General features: G+C 39.5%; 5 protein-coding genes across 5 annotated transcripts; 3 read left to right on the forward strand and 2 right to left on the reverse strand.

The window, feature by feature from the left end:
- Window positions 1-2,121: 2,121 nt before the first annotated feature.
- LOC108624815 (proclotting enzyme) lies at window positions 2,122-5,585 on the forward strand. Its single transcript, XM_018024361.2, has 6 exons — window positions 2,122-2,347; window positions 3,173-3,486; window positions 3,966-4,447; window positions 4,691-4,965; window positions 5,052-5,197; window positions 5,263-5,585. The coding sequence occupies exons 1-6, from the start codon at window positions 2,170-2,172 to the stop codon at window positions 5,413-5,415; spliced, it is 1,548 nt and encodes a 515-aa protein (XP_017879850.1). The 5' UTR covers window positions 2,122-2,169; the 3' UTR covers window positions 5,416-5,585.
- Window positions 5,586-5,642: 57 nt separating this feature from the next.
- Window positions 5,643-8,493, reverse strand: gwl (serine/threonine-protein kinase greatwall). The gene is made up of 3 exons (XM_018024360.2): window positions 7,885-8,493; window positions 5,892-7,794; window positions 5,643-5,826 (listed from the first exon to the last, which is right to left on the reverse strand). Exons 1-3 carry the CDS (start codon window positions 8,101-8,103, stop codon window positions 5,735-5,737), a joined length of 2,214 nt encoding a protein of 737 aa, XP_017879849.1. The 5' UTR covers window positions 8,104-8,493; the 3' UTR covers window positions 5,643-5,734.
- A 133-nt stretch (window positions 8,494-8,626) lies between these two features.
- LOC108624829 (serine/threonine-protein kinase VRK1) lies at window positions 8,627-11,242 on the forward strand. The gene is made up of 7 exons (XM_018024387.2): window positions 8,627-8,972; window positions 9,078-9,130; window positions 9,212-9,281; window positions 9,392-9,588; window positions 9,696-9,906; window positions 9,999-10,687; window positions 10,755-11,242. Exons 1-7 carry the CDS (start codon window positions 8,816-8,818, stop codon window positions 10,881-10,883), a joined length of 1,506 nt encoding a protein of 501 aa, XP_017879876.1. The 5' UTR covers window positions 8,627-8,815; the 3' UTR covers window positions 10,884-11,242.
- Window positions 10,953-14,973, reverse strand: Clbn (Nuclear export mediator factor NEMF homolog Clbn). The gene is made up of 10 exons (XM_018024384.2): window positions 14,882-14,973; window positions 14,591-14,762; window positions 14,330-14,532; window positions 13,177-14,255; window positions 12,931-13,111; window positions 12,567-12,868; window positions 12,322-12,484; window positions 11,949-12,243; window positions 11,611-11,873; window positions 10,953-11,531 (listed from the first exon to the last, which is right to left on the reverse strand). The coding sequence occupies exons 1-10, from the start codon at window positions 14,935-14,937 to the stop codon at window positions 11,333-11,335; spliced, it is 2,913 nt and encodes a 970-aa protein (XP_017879873.1). The 5' UTR covers window positions 14,938-14,973; the 3' UTR covers window positions 10,953-11,332.
- Window positions 14,974-14,980: 7 nt separating this feature from the next.
- mRpS14 (mitochondrial ribosomal protein S14) lies at window positions 14,981-15,868 on the forward strand. The gene is made up of 3 exons (XM_018024388.2): window positions 14,981-15,178; window positions 15,282-15,422; window positions 15,588-15,868. The coding sequence occupies exons 1-3, from the start codon at window positions 15,104-15,106 to the stop codon at window positions 15,771-15,773; spliced, it is 402 nt and encodes a 133-aa protein (XP_017879877.1). The 5' UTR covers window positions 14,981-15,103; the 3' UTR covers window positions 15,774-15,868.
- Window positions 15,869-15,880: the final 12 nt, after the last annotated feature.

The raw sequence follows: 15,880 nt of genomic DNA on the forward strand, positions 1-15,880 counted from the left end.
CTATTTATTATTAGCATTATTTTTCCGACGTCTGATTTCTTTTTAATTATAGGAAATGCGTTTTTCTAAGGTACATAAACTTTTGGGATTGACTGTATAGCCAATACATCCTCAAGTACGATTTGGAATTGAAAATTAAAAAAAAGTGACGACGAATATTTTTTCATGACCGATGGATATTTTTCAAACAGTTACTTGTCAGTATTGGTACAGTCATTTGATTACGTTTCAGATGTGTTTATTAATAATAGAGGATCAGAGATAAATCGCGGATCAACCGCACGGTGAACGACTATCGGTGACGCAAATTATTAATAGCCGGTGTTCGAGGAAAGGACGAGAGGGACTAAAGAGAAAAAGTAGAAGCTTCACCTCGTTTTATCCCCCTCGCGCTTTTAAGGTGCAGTTCGTTGAACCACGGAATGTGAAGTTTATATCCATCTCAAGGACTGGCACCGTGCTTCTTACCATCTTTTTTTCACCCAACACCCTCCCGATGCTGCATTTTTACGAAAAAAAACTATTCTCACTCGAACGACCTGAACCTAATAATCAACGAACAAACGTAAACATATATTTACTTTAATCAAATAAAATATTTTACGTAATTTCTATGCAATAACCAATCTCCACTGTACAGTAATTATCGTTACTTACACATTTTTTCTACGACAAAGTCACGATGCAATTTAAACTTGGAATCTCTGTAACCAGTTACTCTTGATTCATTAATATTACACGACGTTACTTACTCGTAATTGAAGGAAACTTGAAATGCCTTAGGGACGAGCAGGAAGTACTTACAGTTGAAGAGTCATAATTAAGAGATTCGTGAGATTTAACGAACTGCTTGCATTAAGGCGTTGACGAAAAATTCTACGCGAGCTGTTTGCGATTTGCATAAACGCTTGTGTAAATAACATAATTCTTACAAAGACGAAATCCATTAACGAAAGGCAAACATATTTGAAACGTAACGATCAGTCGAGCTTTTACAATCGCCAATTGCGCGCCGTAATTCTTAAGAAAAAGACAACAGCGTTTGAATAAATAGAAAGCAGAGAAAACTAGTCGACCGGTATCGAGCACTCTACGCACGCCTAGCGTTTGAAGAAATTCCATTCATTGTGTCCAAAGGGAAATGCACGCGCACGTTAGTATCCGCACGAGGTGGAACACGCACGATTGCTAAGTTCACGGCCGTCCCTTACGTGCAGTCTTCGCCTCGGCCTCTTCAAGGCCAGCCCGTAGATCGTACTCTCTCTCTATGCAAATGCTGCCACTCTGTGAACCCGACGTTCGTTTACGTTCTGGGCGACACAAATCAAAGTTGTGCCGGTTCCGTCACACCACTTACATAATCAGGGAATTCGTATCGGGACCGCGCCGCTGCCAGAACGAATTCCGCCTGTACGAATTCGATTACATATTCCTGATCCATATCGACCTGTTGTGTGACCGTTACCGAACCGGGAAATTAGATACAATCTACGAACCGTACTAATCGCAATACCGCTAGAATACAGCCAAAAAAATAGATACTAGGAGACGGATGATCGCTTGACAGGAGGACTGAGCGAATATATTTACAGTATATGTATATTACTTTTTTATTGGACCTGTCAAATTTTTTGAACTGCCGAATATCAATATATAATAAAATTATAGATGGCATATAAAAGAAGGAAGTATTAAATCAACTAAAAGGATTTACTGTATATAAATCTGGGGAACATCGTATGTTATGCACATGAGCTTCTGAAGAAGCAGAAGAGGATCGCGTTGCGTGATCGAATCGGCGGACCGAAACCCTTTCAATCTGTCGAAAATTAGCATACCATCAGCTCCAGATTCCCGTGAACGTCCCGCCTACCCTTTTTTCTTCGTTGGCCCTCCACGCGGTCGCCTCGAGGTGCTCGGAGACTGGGAGAAGAAGAAGACGAGAAGAACCCACGAAGAAGACGAGAAGACGTGTCGAACTCACCGGGGGCAAAGAACAGGCGCCACGAGAGGGGAGGACGGGCCCGTTATAAGTACGAGCACCGGCTATTCAGCAGCTTAGCAACTTAGTGCCAGTCCCAGGATCCCTACTGGCAACACCACAGGGTCCCCGAACACCAAGTGCTTCTTCTCTTCTTCCTGTGATTCCTATCTGTGATTTTCCCGAAGATGAACCGGCGACATCAAACGACGTCGCTGGCAACGATATCACTTCTTATCGCGCAAATCATCCTGACGACTTTGATGGTACTCGGTACCATCGATGCCAGTCCGGAGGACAAATCCATCCACTTCGAGTCATCTTTTGAAGCTGGAGACGAGGATGACAACGCGGTGATCGTCGATGGTGAGCGTCAACTCAAACATTTCCATACGTGATTAATAAAATAGTACAAGTGACTTCAGTTTTATAATTCACATTTATAAAGATTAAATTAATCAACAGTAACAGTCGAGTAAGCAATAGTGTTAGTCACTTTGTAACATCGTGAGTAGAAAATCCTAGAGTGTAGAAAACTCACTTTTGAAGTAATCGAAGATTGTTTTGGAATTTACTTGATGGTAACGATGCGAATAATCAAATCGAAATGTCCACGACCATGCGAACGTTCCATACACGGCGAGCGGAAGTCTTCCAGGCGCGCATATCTGCCGCGTGTGCGTGCACCTGCGTGTGTAACTTGGGTCAGCGAACCCGCTGTCAAGAATCTGGATGGAATTCTATTGTGACACATCTGACTCAATCGAATTGGAAAATTCAGTCGATGATACAATGATAAAAAAAAATTGAACAAGTCATTGATGACTTCCTTTAGAATTTAAAATCCAAGTGACATAACTAGACATAAGTTCCGCGCGCGTCAACACATTGGTTGCGATATATTACAATGTATCAATGCTATAAATTCGGCGATCGAGGTTGTAAAAAAAATAGAAAGTTACCTTGGTGTCAGTCGCAAGTATGTATTGTTACGCGTGTCTTGCATTCATTACAACTTAGACGATGTGTCATTCTCTGTCGAACATCAGTTATGCGCGCGTGTACACACAGTTACGCGCTGTATTCCTGGTGTACATCACAATCCCACAATGATACGTATTCGTAAATTGATATACAATTACTTACAGCGTCACTTCATTTTTATACCATGCATTGAAATATCTTATTCAGCCGCCAGGGATTTTGATGTCCGGTCAGAGATGCGGGATGGACGTGGTATCCTTTGGAGCGGAGCCTCCAACAGCGAATCCTGTCTGACGTCGAAAGGCGAGGTTGGACGTTGCACCAGTTTCAAGGAATGCTATCCATATTTCAAAATCCCTGACCTCAGCCCATTAGACGGCTGGGTACTCGGCGTTTACGATACTTGCAGTTACACCCGAGAGAATGGTCAAACAAGTTTCGGGATCTGTTGCTCGAACATACTTCCAGTCGTTACACCGTCTCCGGACAGCACCGAGGGTCCCATCGTAGAAGACACGCAAGTAAAAAGACTATTTTCCATTTTAATAAAAGGGAAATGGTTTATAATTGATTTAAGATTATGTTACTCAGTATAGAACTAGGAATTTGAATATTCTGTGCACAAGTTGTGTCTGTGATATAATAGATCCTTTCATAGATCTTTGAACGTACGATCAGTTCTTAATTAGTCGAGTAAATTAATGTTTGTAACTAATTACAAGGTGAAGTACAATTTATTGGGCGATTTCTCAATCTGAATTATAGAACCTGGTTAGTTACCAAGAACTCGTAAAATAATACGTGATGCGAATCGAAAACTTCGAATCCAGCTTAGAAAGTGGCAGTTCGGTTGTATCTGTCGGTTTCACAAACGATTTAGACTTTTACGACTGCGGTTTTACTGCTGTATCTAATCCCTCCGGTGATTCTTCGACTTCCTATTCCGTTATTCGGTCTCGAGGCGACGTTTCACGAGACTCTCCCTCGCGGGTTGCTTCAGGGTGGAAATAACGATAAGAAGGAGGATGGGATCGTCGTGAAACCAAGGCCGCAGACACCGGGCTCCTGGCCACCGCCGATCCCGACGCATCCGCCAGATCATACTATACCGCCGCTGCCCACTCATCCACCGTTCATTGGATTACCGACGTTCTCAACGGTGAAACCAGTTTCCACGTCGAAAAAACCCGGCATTGCTACGACCTGGCCGACGAAGAAACCTGCCTGGTGGCCGGGCGCGTCGACCGTGCCTTCGACCAGCAGCGAGAAACCTTCGGAGACGGTGGTCAGCATCGACACGTCTCACAATCAGTGCGGCGCGAAGAACGGTATTCAGGACCAGGAGAGGATCGTGGGCGGTCAGGATGCCGACCCCGGCGAATGGCCTTGGATGGCGGCGCTCTTCAACGCTGGCCGACAATTCTGCGGTGGTTCGCTCATCGACGATAGACACATTCTCACCGCGGCTCATTGCGTTGCCACGTGAGTTCCCTGGAAGCCGATCGGCATTACAAAATCATCTCACTCTTAGTATTCGTACCTAGTGTAGCTTCAGTTTTCCTACTGTGAGAACGGCTAGTTCAAGGCCAGCCTTTCTTTAAACGATCCTCTCTTCAAGCTGTTCCACGAAGGGATTAACAGACTGATAATTGCTATATAATTATGAAGGCAGAAATTGCATTGAGTTTACGCGTGCAAATGAAAGATCCTCTTTGATGGTTTCAGTATGAATTCTTGGGACGTGGCGAGATTAACAGTTCGCCTGGGCGATTACGACATCAAAACGAACAGGGAGGTCCGACACATTGAACGACGAGTGAAACGAGTGGTCAGGCACAGGGGTTTCAATTCGCGCACGTTATACAACGATATCGCGTTACTCACCCTTAACGAACCTGTCCCATTCACAGAACAAATAAGACCTATCTGTTTGCCAAGCGGCTCGCTATTATATCCTGGAAAGATCGCTACTGTTATTGGCTGGGGTTCTCTGAGAGAAAGTACGAAGTTCAGAAAAGTTCATTACTTTTGAAGTAGAGGAAGCTTGACAATAACAGAACAGCAAATCTAAATTTTAACTTTTCAGGTGGACCACAACCAGCAATATTACAAGAAGTTTCGATACCAATTTGGACGAACAGTGAATGCAAACTGAAATACGGCGCGGCAGCGCCTGGTGGTATCGTGGATAGTTTCCTGTGTGCCGGACAAGCCGCGAAGGATTCTTGTTCGGTTTGTATCGAAAGAAATATTAAAATTAAAATTTTCTTATTGTAACATTTATTCCTGTTTTAAAGGGTGACAGCGGCGGACCTTTAATGGTGAACGATGGACGCTGGACACAGGTTGGTATCGTTAGTTGGGGAATCGGATGCGGTAAAGGACAATATCCTGGCGTTTATACGAGAGTGACACACTACCTGCCATGGATTTACAAAAATCTAAAATGAAACGAGCAGTATTACTATGCTTGCTTCATCAAGTGTCTCGTTCTCAATCATTGTAATCCTCATATTATCGACCATGACGCGTTACAGTTAACGAGACTCGTTTTAAGTATTGAATCTTTTTATACGAATAAAAGACAATGTCAGTTTCCTTCATCCCCCGCGTATTTCATGTTACATAAACACTGTTCAACAGAGCGGAACTTTCGTTTAGAGATATCCGAAGGTGCTAAGATGTAACAAAATATTTTATTACACATATACACGTATATAAAAAATAGTCTGGTGCTATACATAAATTCTTGTGTTAACGTGGTCCCTGTTACGAAGCAGGTCGTGTTTTCACATCGTCGTGATATTCCAAAGACGACGTGTCACAATTGCTCACATTTAAATGTTGCATTATGTTTCGCGCTGGAAAAGACAAAGGAGAAAGAGTGTTACAATTTAATTAAGGCAAATAATCGAAAACTACGTACCTTGAAAATAACACGTATCGAAATTGTCGTCGGGTTGCGGTATGAAAGGGGGCGTTGCCTTCTGTGGGTCGCTCCAAGGGAAGTCCTGGAAGAGTTTCATGACCCGCACTTCTTGCGCCGAAGGACGCTCGGTTTGATCCAAGGTTAGAAGGGCATCGATAGCTTCCGTGGCGACTGCCGACAGAGCTTCTTCGTCCTCCGGCCAAGGGATATCCCTGGCAAGAATGTTAGCGAATACTGCCTGCGGTGTCTCGTCGTTGAAAGGCGGGACCCCGGTACAGAACTCAAACAAACACACGCCTAACGCCCACCAATCCACCGCAGGTCCATGACCTTGCCTCAGAAGCAATTCCGGAGCAAGGTAATCGGGCGTCCCAAGTATTCGATCGTCAGATCGGTTGACGCCAGTATGCCCTCTTCTGACCGATTTTGGAGTTCTGTACGGTGTGTAACAGTTGCCGGAAGTCGCAGGAGTTTTTATAGGTGATATGTCTTGAGGTGACCGATGCTTGTCTATTGACGACTGGTTTTCATCCATGGATATCTCAGGAGCCGAATGGGAAATGTGAGCCGGTGGCAGCTGAAATCTCGTCGACTTAATTTGGCGCGTTTGCTCCTCGTCGCACTTCGTCTCCCCCATCTCCTCGCTGTAGCATCTCTGTTTCGTAAAGGACACTGGCGTACTGAACGCGACTCTGCCACTAGATCCACTTTCCTGCCCTTCGGCCGTACTATTGGCGTTATCCGTTTGTCTCATCGACTCAGAGATAGTGGAGTCCATCTGACTCCTATTAAAGATGCACCCGCGATTTTTTCTCTTCGGTGTTTTGTCCATATCCAAATCTATCGCGTTAAGTTCGCACGTTAAACCAGTTGTTGTGCCGGCTGTAGGCCTCTTTCGTTTTGCGCTTTTTCTAGTATAGGTGTTGGTGCACGTACTCAACGGACTCGTGTGGAGTAAAGGTTGCTGAGACTGTTCAGCCTCCAACGTGGATTCGTCCTCTTCTTCCGTATTATGAGTCAGATGGCTGATTACATTAACCAAAGACGCCTCGCAAGTGTGATAACTTCCGGAACTGCTTTCCTCCTCTTCGTTCGTTTCAATGATCACCTTTTGCTCTAAGCGTTCCGTCAAATGGAGATCCTCAGCGGATTGAAAAGGAGCAATACCAGATACTCGGGAGTAATCCCCAGATGCGACGGAGGAAACCACCGAATTTGGTGAAGATTGAACTTTCGTACGGGCTTGTTGCAGTGCCGAAAGTAAATTGATACCAGTCGAACTCCTCTCGCTGATGTTTGAGTCGCTCGTAGATCTCTGCCCGCCAGAACCAAACGACAAATGAGACGTCAACGAAAGAAGTTGCCCAGGGGTTCTGGTGCAAAGGCTGGGCGTGCAATTAACTAAATCGGATATCTCGAGATCTCTGTGCAAAGATATTTTACTAAGGCCAAAATCCGTGAGCTTCACATGACCTTCTATCGACAGAAGCATATTGTCTGGTTTCAAATCTCTATGTACAATGCCATGAGAGTGAAGGTACTCCAAAGCTAAGCAGACTTCTGCGATATAAAAAGCTGCCATGGGCTCTTCCATGTAACCGTAAACACTGAGCAAACTCTTAAGATCTCCACCTACCATATATTCCATTACTAAGTAAACATTGCTAACGGATTGCAATGAATAAAATAATTGTACGCAATAAGCGCTACGAGTTAAAGCTAATATGTTTCTTTCTATAATGACTTGCGAAGCCATGTTCTTATGTATCATCTCATTTTTCTTCATTACTTTAATTGCATATAATTTATCGGGATTCGACTTTTTGTATCCAAGGAATACTTTGCCAAACGCACCGCGACTTATTGGTTTCACGATTTTAAAGTCATGAATCTCCGGTACCTAAAGATTAAACACGATGTTCGATGATAGAATCAGACTTCGAATTTATGTATAATTAATTATTAAATAAGTAAAACAATATAAATTTACCTTTGCCGTGGAATTAACGATTTTAGATATGGTATTAAAGATTGAATTGTCAATCTGTCTACTCGTCGATGTCTGTTGCGGGGTGCATTCCCCATATGGGATTTCGCGATCACTCTCAGAGTCATTGTAATTTGCGCTAGAATTATCGTCCCCTTTCTCGCTAGTTTTGTCATTAGAATTCAAACCTGCTTGTGGCGAAACAATAGCCACTTCTTCCATTTAAAAAGATAACCTAAGCACTCCCGGCTCGCGGATTTACGCAACGGAATGCGAACAGGCGAATCTCCGTTTCATAAAATGAACGCACAACACAAAACGTGTGAAGTTTTATTCATCGTTCCTTCATATTTTTGGTTTCTTCTTAAGGTGCGCGCATTTTCTTTAATTTTACCGGTTACACTCTACTACTTATCGTTGATAAATATAATTGAATGTAATCGAGCAATAACGACGTGAAAAAGGCGCGAGACGCAGATTTGAAGGGACAGTGTTGCTTGAAGTAGTCCGAATCGTAAACGATGGTTCATGCTAATTATTGTTACATGATGTAAATTTGCTTAACGACTAACGATTTCCGTCGTATTTTCTTAGACACAGAATTATTAAATTCATCGTACGCGCTGCAATCACCAATTTCTGGACGATGGATTTTCAACTCCATGGGAACTTTCACTTTTCCCAGGAGGTTGCACTGAAACGTTAAGGTTCCCGCCTTTGAATTTTTTTACGTTCACAGTTATTCTATAACACTGCGGGAAGTGATCGTTGTTCATTGAATTGTATTTACGAATTTATTTGAATATACAAGTTTGTCACGACGTTAAAGATTTTTATATAACTCTCAGAAACGTCCCTGATCTCTTTTCTTATTTCTCTGAATGCTAAGCATTTCTGTAGATATTTTTACGATACGTTCTTCCGTAACCTTATAATGTGTGCCAAAGTGGTGAAACGAGCCCCTAGAAAGAAGGGAGCTTATAAATTGCCGGATCCGATATCTGCTGGCGAGATATTAACTGACATAGCTAAGAAACAGTGGATTCTTGGGAAGTCTATCGGAATAGGAGGCTTCGGCGAAATTTACTCCGGTATGCAAACGCTCGTCGTTGTACTTTACGTTCTTTCATTTCTTGATGATAATAATACGCGTTTAATTGTTTTAATCGGTAATTTTAATAATCTGTTAATTACAGGTGCCCCTTATAATGGAAAAGGTCCAAAAGATTATCCTAACGTAATTAAAATAGTAAGTGTTCCTGTACACACATTTGCATTTAAATACATTATGTATTCCTTTAGAAGTGTTCTTTTAAAATTTACATTTTAGGAACCACATGGGAATGGGCCATTGTTTGTGGAAATGCATTTTTACATGAGAAATGCTAAACCCGATGAAAGTGAGTCTTCCACCATGTATCTCTTTCTATGTACACTTATTTGGATTGTTTTTCTTAATATTATCCAAATATTAGTATAAGAAAATAGAGCAGTGTATGATTTATTTTAGTCGAAAGTTGGAGAAGAAAAAAGAATCTTCCAGCACTTGGCATGCCTAAGTATATAAGCTCTGGAAGTCATGAATATAAAAATACAAAATACCGGTTTGTAGTAATGGATCGGTATGGTACAGATTTATGGAAGCTATTCGAAGCGAATAATAGGAGATTTCCAGAACACACAGTATATAAAGTAGCTTTACAAATAGTAAGGGGAAATCTAAAGAACATTTTAATTTGCATACGTTTATAAATAAACTGTTTACATCATTGGATCAGTTATTAGATTTCACATTTTCGTTTCTAATTTTCTAGATACACGTACTGGAATATATCCATCATAAAACGTATGTTCATGCGGATATAAAGGGAGCGAATTTATTATTAGACTTAAAATCTCAGAATCAAGTTTATCTTGTGGATTTTGGATTGGCTTCTCACTATACTAAAGGTGAATACAAATTAGACCCAAAAAAGGCACATAATGGGACTCCTGAGTATACCAGCAGAGATGCTCACATGGGAGGTAAAGACTATAAAAAGTATTAAGTAATACATTGATAAATACATTGATGACGACAATGAATGTAATTGAACATACGTCACTTATATTTTTAGTACCGACAATGCGTGGTGATTTTGAAATCTTGGGTTACAACATGATCCAGTGGCTATCTGGTACTCTTTTATGGGAGAAAAATTTATCTGACATAGTTCATGTTCAGAAACAGAAAGAAAAAGCTTTTGATAATATCCCAGAATTTTTAAAGAAGTCTTTTCAAGGGTCAGTTCCGGGACCTATACTTAAATACATGACCCTGCTGGCAAGTGTAAAATACAATGAAACGCCGAATTATGAAAAATTTATAAAAATACTAGTGGACGGATTAAAAGAATTGTCGCACAAGCCAGATGGAAAGTTGGAGTTCAAGGGCAAGGGCAGCGACACTCCGAGAAATGAAGTCCAGAAATCTACACCGCAGAGGCTAAAGAAACTAGTCGACGGAAGTAGAAAGAGTCCTCGGTCAAAACTGATAAAACCAACAGTAAATCTAAATAAGCTGAACAATCTAGATGATAGCACCGTAGACATTGTATTAGATAAAAAACGGGGTGGTGTAAAAGATATTAAAGAAATACTCGAAGACATCGATTCTGATGAAGAGTATGATATAAAAATAGTTAAAAAGACGAGAAAACCTAAAGTTGCCCCGAGCAACTCAAAAGAAGAAAAGAGTCCGGTTAGGAACAGGAGAAGAATAAAAAGAACATATGTCGATTCGATGTCAGATCAATCAGAACCAGAGGTAATATGAGCGTTTATTATTTCAATTAAGTGTGCATTGAAGGAATATATTTCTGTCATTTTTATAGGTCATATCCAAGGGTACTAGATCGCGACCTACTGCGCGGAAAGTAATGTCACCTAGAAGTCCACGAAATTTACGAAAAGCAGTGATAGACAGCGAGACTGCTTCTGACGAGGACATGTTTACGACGTAATTATATTGAATTGTATGTCTGAAGTAAATATTGGTTATTATGCGTGTTTATACAAATAATTATATTTGGTGAGATTGTACATTGCTGTATTTATAATGAGATTTGTAAATCTATTGATACATCGATTATGCGAAAGGGTTATTATTTGCAAGTATATTTTGTTATCCACGTAGTTCGAACTAATTAATAAGGTACATTTCGACACACTCGCGCGTTAAAGAATTGTAGAAAATTTCATTTACCTTGCTAAGTGCCTACTGTTAAACAGTATTAATTTTTGTATACCACTATGTGAACGATGAAAAGAACACAGGTTTTTATGTACAAAAATTATTAATTAAAAAACATTTTTTCATGTATCATATAGCTTCTGACAAGCAAATCATTTTATACATACATGTACAAATACATTCCTTTTATTATCATATTTACCAAAGATGTACTCGAATTTACTTTTTCACCTTTTGTATTTGTGGAGCACTTATCTTAACTTTCCCGGGAATATTTCTAGCTATTGTTTCCTCTTTCACTGCTTTCAATAAGTCTTTTTCTCTTGAAGTGATTTCCTTGTCCTTCATAAATACTGCCACAGCAGTCTTAGCCGCCTTTCCTCTTCTACCAGTACCTGGCGTTAGTTTCACCTTAAACCTGAAATAGAACACATTATACACGTAGGACTATATTAAGTAAGAAACGTGATATACATTAGATAAATATTTTTACGTACTTATAATTCAATACAGTATTGTAGGGCGCAACTACTGGTACAGCAAATAACAGTTCATCTTCCAGGACAGGCTTTCCAGTTAGTTGATCTAACATGTCTACTTCGGGTCCTGGGCCTGTATCTTCATCCTCAATATTATCTACTATTTGAGAGTTTTGTTGCGGAGGTGGTCTCATCGTACCCTTTTTCTTTGTTTGCTGCTTTGGACCAGATGGGTCTTTATTTCTATTTTTCTTTTTATCTTCCTTCGCAGCACCTGCTGACTAATTGTCAATACATGACTATAAGAAAATTCTGTTTAACACCAATATTCTTACATTAATAAAAAAGATATTTACTTTAAGAACTTGCATGGACAATTTCCTATCTTCTTCATCCTGATCTTTATACTTTTCTTTCATCTTCTTCAATCTTCCTTTCTGACCTCGCTTCAAAACTACTTGGTCATTTTTCTTAGTTTCTGTTTCTTCTTTACTTTCTTTTTTTGGAACTGCCTTGGACTTAACTTTAGAATTCTCTTCTCTAGCTACAGTATTTATAATGACAGGCTTATCATCGCCCAAGTATATTACATCGTCCGGATCCTTCTGCGATATTTTACTTGAATGATTACTTTTGATGTCTAACTTCACTCTGTAAAAATTATCCCAATATAATGTAACATTATCTTTGATGGAAAGAAGTATAATCTGTGAATTCTGACTAACTCACTTTGAACCAGTAAGATTAATTTTAATTTGTGTATTAGGAAATTGAGATGGGTTGTCTTCTTCGTCGCTAGTATCCTGATTAGCGTCATTTTCTTCCTTAATCAGGTCTGATTTAGACTCCTCTTGAATGGAACTCAAACAGTTTTTATCTGCAGGCTGTCCATCTGTTTCATTCAAGTTTAAATGATTCCGGTTAATGACAATGATATTTACTGTTAAATTTATAAAACATTGTATCCTTTCTACCTTCATCAGAGTCTCCTATTAATTCGATTTCTCTGTCTTCTTCAGTGACTGATTCCGTATGTTCACTATCATCGTCTATAATTTTGACTTTCCTCTCATCTTTGTGCCTCTCAATTGAACTTTCTTCTAGGCGGAACAGGAAGCCGAATCCCATTACTAATTGGCAAGGTGGTAGGTAATTCTTTTTCCCACGAATCATGAAAGATCCGGTGGTAAGGTATTCTCCAGTAGGGGCAGTTTTCGATACCTGATCATTATGTACCCACCACGCTCCTGCTACCACTTTAGCATCCCATGCAATGCTAATATAAAAATTATGATGTCTTATGTAGAGAACATTAAAAAGCATAAGAATATCTATTACCTATAAGCAACGGCCATTGTACCCGCTTCAGCTAAGGTTTTCGGAGGTACAGGACCTCCGTCAGGATTTTTAATAACTACAGAACTGGCACCAGTCAAATCTGCATGCACGTATATGTCACCAGATTTGAGATACCTTTTCACAATCAGTTCGTTCTGCTGTTGATCTCTGCCACCGATTACTATAAAATATTTAAAATATAATTACAATACATTCTCTTAGATATGACAGAAATTTCCGACTTACCAAGGTAGTTTTCAGAACTGATACACCAATAAAATTTTTCAAACCAATATATTTTTCTTAATTTATTGATACTATGTATGATTTGCACCTCTTTGAGCGTTTGCTTCGTTTTCTTTTCCGCCGACTTTAAAGCTTTGTCTTGGGACTCTATCGTCTTTTGTTGCTTTTTAGCTGCCGATCTCTTTTGATTATAATACTTCCTAGCATTTGCGAAAGCTGTGTGCGCCAAGTCGATGTCAATTAGCATGGGCTTCAGCTCTGATTCTTCGTCGCTCTCTTCATAGGGATCGTGTAGCAATAAAGAAATATGATTTGTTTCTAATTTTAGTTGCTTAATCGCACATGCAACAGGGTCACCTCTACTTTCTGCTTCCTTTAACAAGACTTTTATATCAGGCCAAGCCATTTGATTTGCAAGAGCACTTTGTATAGCTAATATCGCGTTATCTACTAGAGTTTGGTTTCTAGAGATCAATTCAGCTTTTTGCTTATCCAATTCTTGAGTTTTTTCTAGTGTTATTAGCCTCTGATCGTGATCCTTCTTTACATTCTCTAGTTTTTTCAAAGCTTCGCGTTCCTGTTGCAGAGCTTTCAAATCCAGTTTTTGACCTTCCATCGTAGAGAAGTATTCATCCACAGCGACATCGAAAGAATCAAATTCTTTGTGCGGATAGCTTTTATATTGCTCAAACAAATATGGATGAAATTCAATGTTCGTGTGAATAAATTCTTCCTTGCCATCTGTAGTTGGTTTCTTTTCTTTTTTCTGTATGATGTATCCTTTGGATACGTTTTGTTTGGCATGGTCCAACATCTCATTCGCACATTCCAATGCTAGGATCAGCTTTGGCATGTCTTCTACGATGTTAAAATCTTTATCAATTTTGCAACCAAGCGTGAAACCATGTGTCAACAGAACGTGATCGATCACAGCAGAACCAAATTCTAAAAGTGGATTCAGTATTTTCTTTAGACTTTCTCCTGATTTAGCATTTTGTAAATGCTGTTGTATCTCTTCTAATGGAGGCATTGTATTTTGGTGGGCGCGATCCATAGGATATTTCTCTTTAACAGCAAATCTAATCATCAAGTGCTTATTTAATTTCTCATAAATATAAGATGTTGCAATTATTAAACTTAGATCGGAGCTCACCTAATTTTATCACCTTCTGTGTGAGGCCTTAAAATATTTAAAATGGTCATTTCGTGATCTGTTAGAACTATGTTCCCACGATCATACAATTCTAAGATTACATGGTAAGCTGCTTCGCCACTTCCGAACTGTAGATCAATTATTCGGTCTACCCCGATTTGAGTAAGGCTCTCAAGTCGTTTATTTTTAAGATGTTTCCTCATCTGTAAAAATATTTTATCACGTACGATTGTTTAAAGAAAAGCTGAAATGTGTCAATACCTTCATCGAAAATCCTGACGGCGCTACATTTTTTGGCCATTCGAATGCCGTAGTGTGAATCCTGTTGCCAGATTCTAATAAGAGTACACATTTTTCTTCGCTCCTTTGAAGACGTATGAGATAAGTCCGGTGGTCGATGTCGTAAATTTGATTCACGCGCATACCAATGAGCCTAAATTTTATTTAGGAATATAAATAAATTGAAGAAATCTAGTATGTTTATATATTTATATGTTAACCTCCACGGCTGGGAGATAAAGTCGTTATTAAAGAATTCTCATATTAACTTACTTTCGCAGCTCAGTTATGGTGCAGGCGATATCATAAGAATTAAATCGGGTCTTCATATTGTTACATGTATGTCTTATGCTTCTTTAGTTAAATAAATAATTGGAAATTGCACAGATTATCTTAATATTACGCTTCACTATCACGTTGCGAGAATATCGTAGATATCGTACATGAGATAAGTTACATCAACAGGATGGGACACAAACAGCTGTTGAGCTAAACATGGCTGCTATAAAGAACGGTTTGTTGACACTCTCGAATATTTTTTCAAAAAGTACAAGTCTCGCGGCTTGCGGTGTAAGTATAAGTACATTTTTGAAACTGCATAATTAGTTTCTCTTAATGTACAAAGAAATTACAACTATTCTTATCAAATTTGTTCTAAATTCATTACGTTCAGTTCCAGCAAGTTCGTACGAAATATGTTAATCGATGGATGATTCGTGATGTTAAACGAAGAAAACTGGCAGAAAAATATGCACCGGAACGATTACGCTTAGTGGCTATGAAGAGGAATGACATTTTGCCACTTGAACTTCGGGTAAATGTCTACACGCATTTTCTAACCTTACAATATACCGTGAAATATTTTTCATCTTGTAAATACATGAATAACTTCAACAGTACATTGAACATTTTATTCCCTCTTGTTATAATGTATTGTCATGTCAATTTTTTTATTATTGAAATAATCTTTTTGTTGCAGGAAGCAGTAGGCAAACAAATAGATGAAACAATTCCTCGGCAAACTGCTTTAAGACAGTTAACACCACGTTGTATGTTAACGTCTCGTCCACGTGGTACTCTTCCCAGGTGGAGATTATCAAGAATCGTATTCCGCCACTTAGCTGATTACAATAAATTAGCTGGAGTGCAGCGTGCGATTTGGTAGAGGCTATACACAGAACTCAATTTTAATACCTGTGAAACATAGTCATTTATAGAAATATGTGATTATAATATTGAATAAATGTACATAAAAACTAATCTCATTTAATA

This window comes from Ceratina calcarata, unplaced genomic scaffold, assembly GCF_001652005.2.
Source record: "Ceratina calcarata isolate Rehan_Ccalc_2016 unplaced genomic scaffold, ASM165200v1 scaffold329.2, whole genome shotgun sequence".
In the NCBI taxonomy this organism is placed as follows: Eukaryota; Metazoa; Arthropoda; class Insecta; order Hymenoptera; family Apidae; genus Ceratina; species Ceratina calcarata.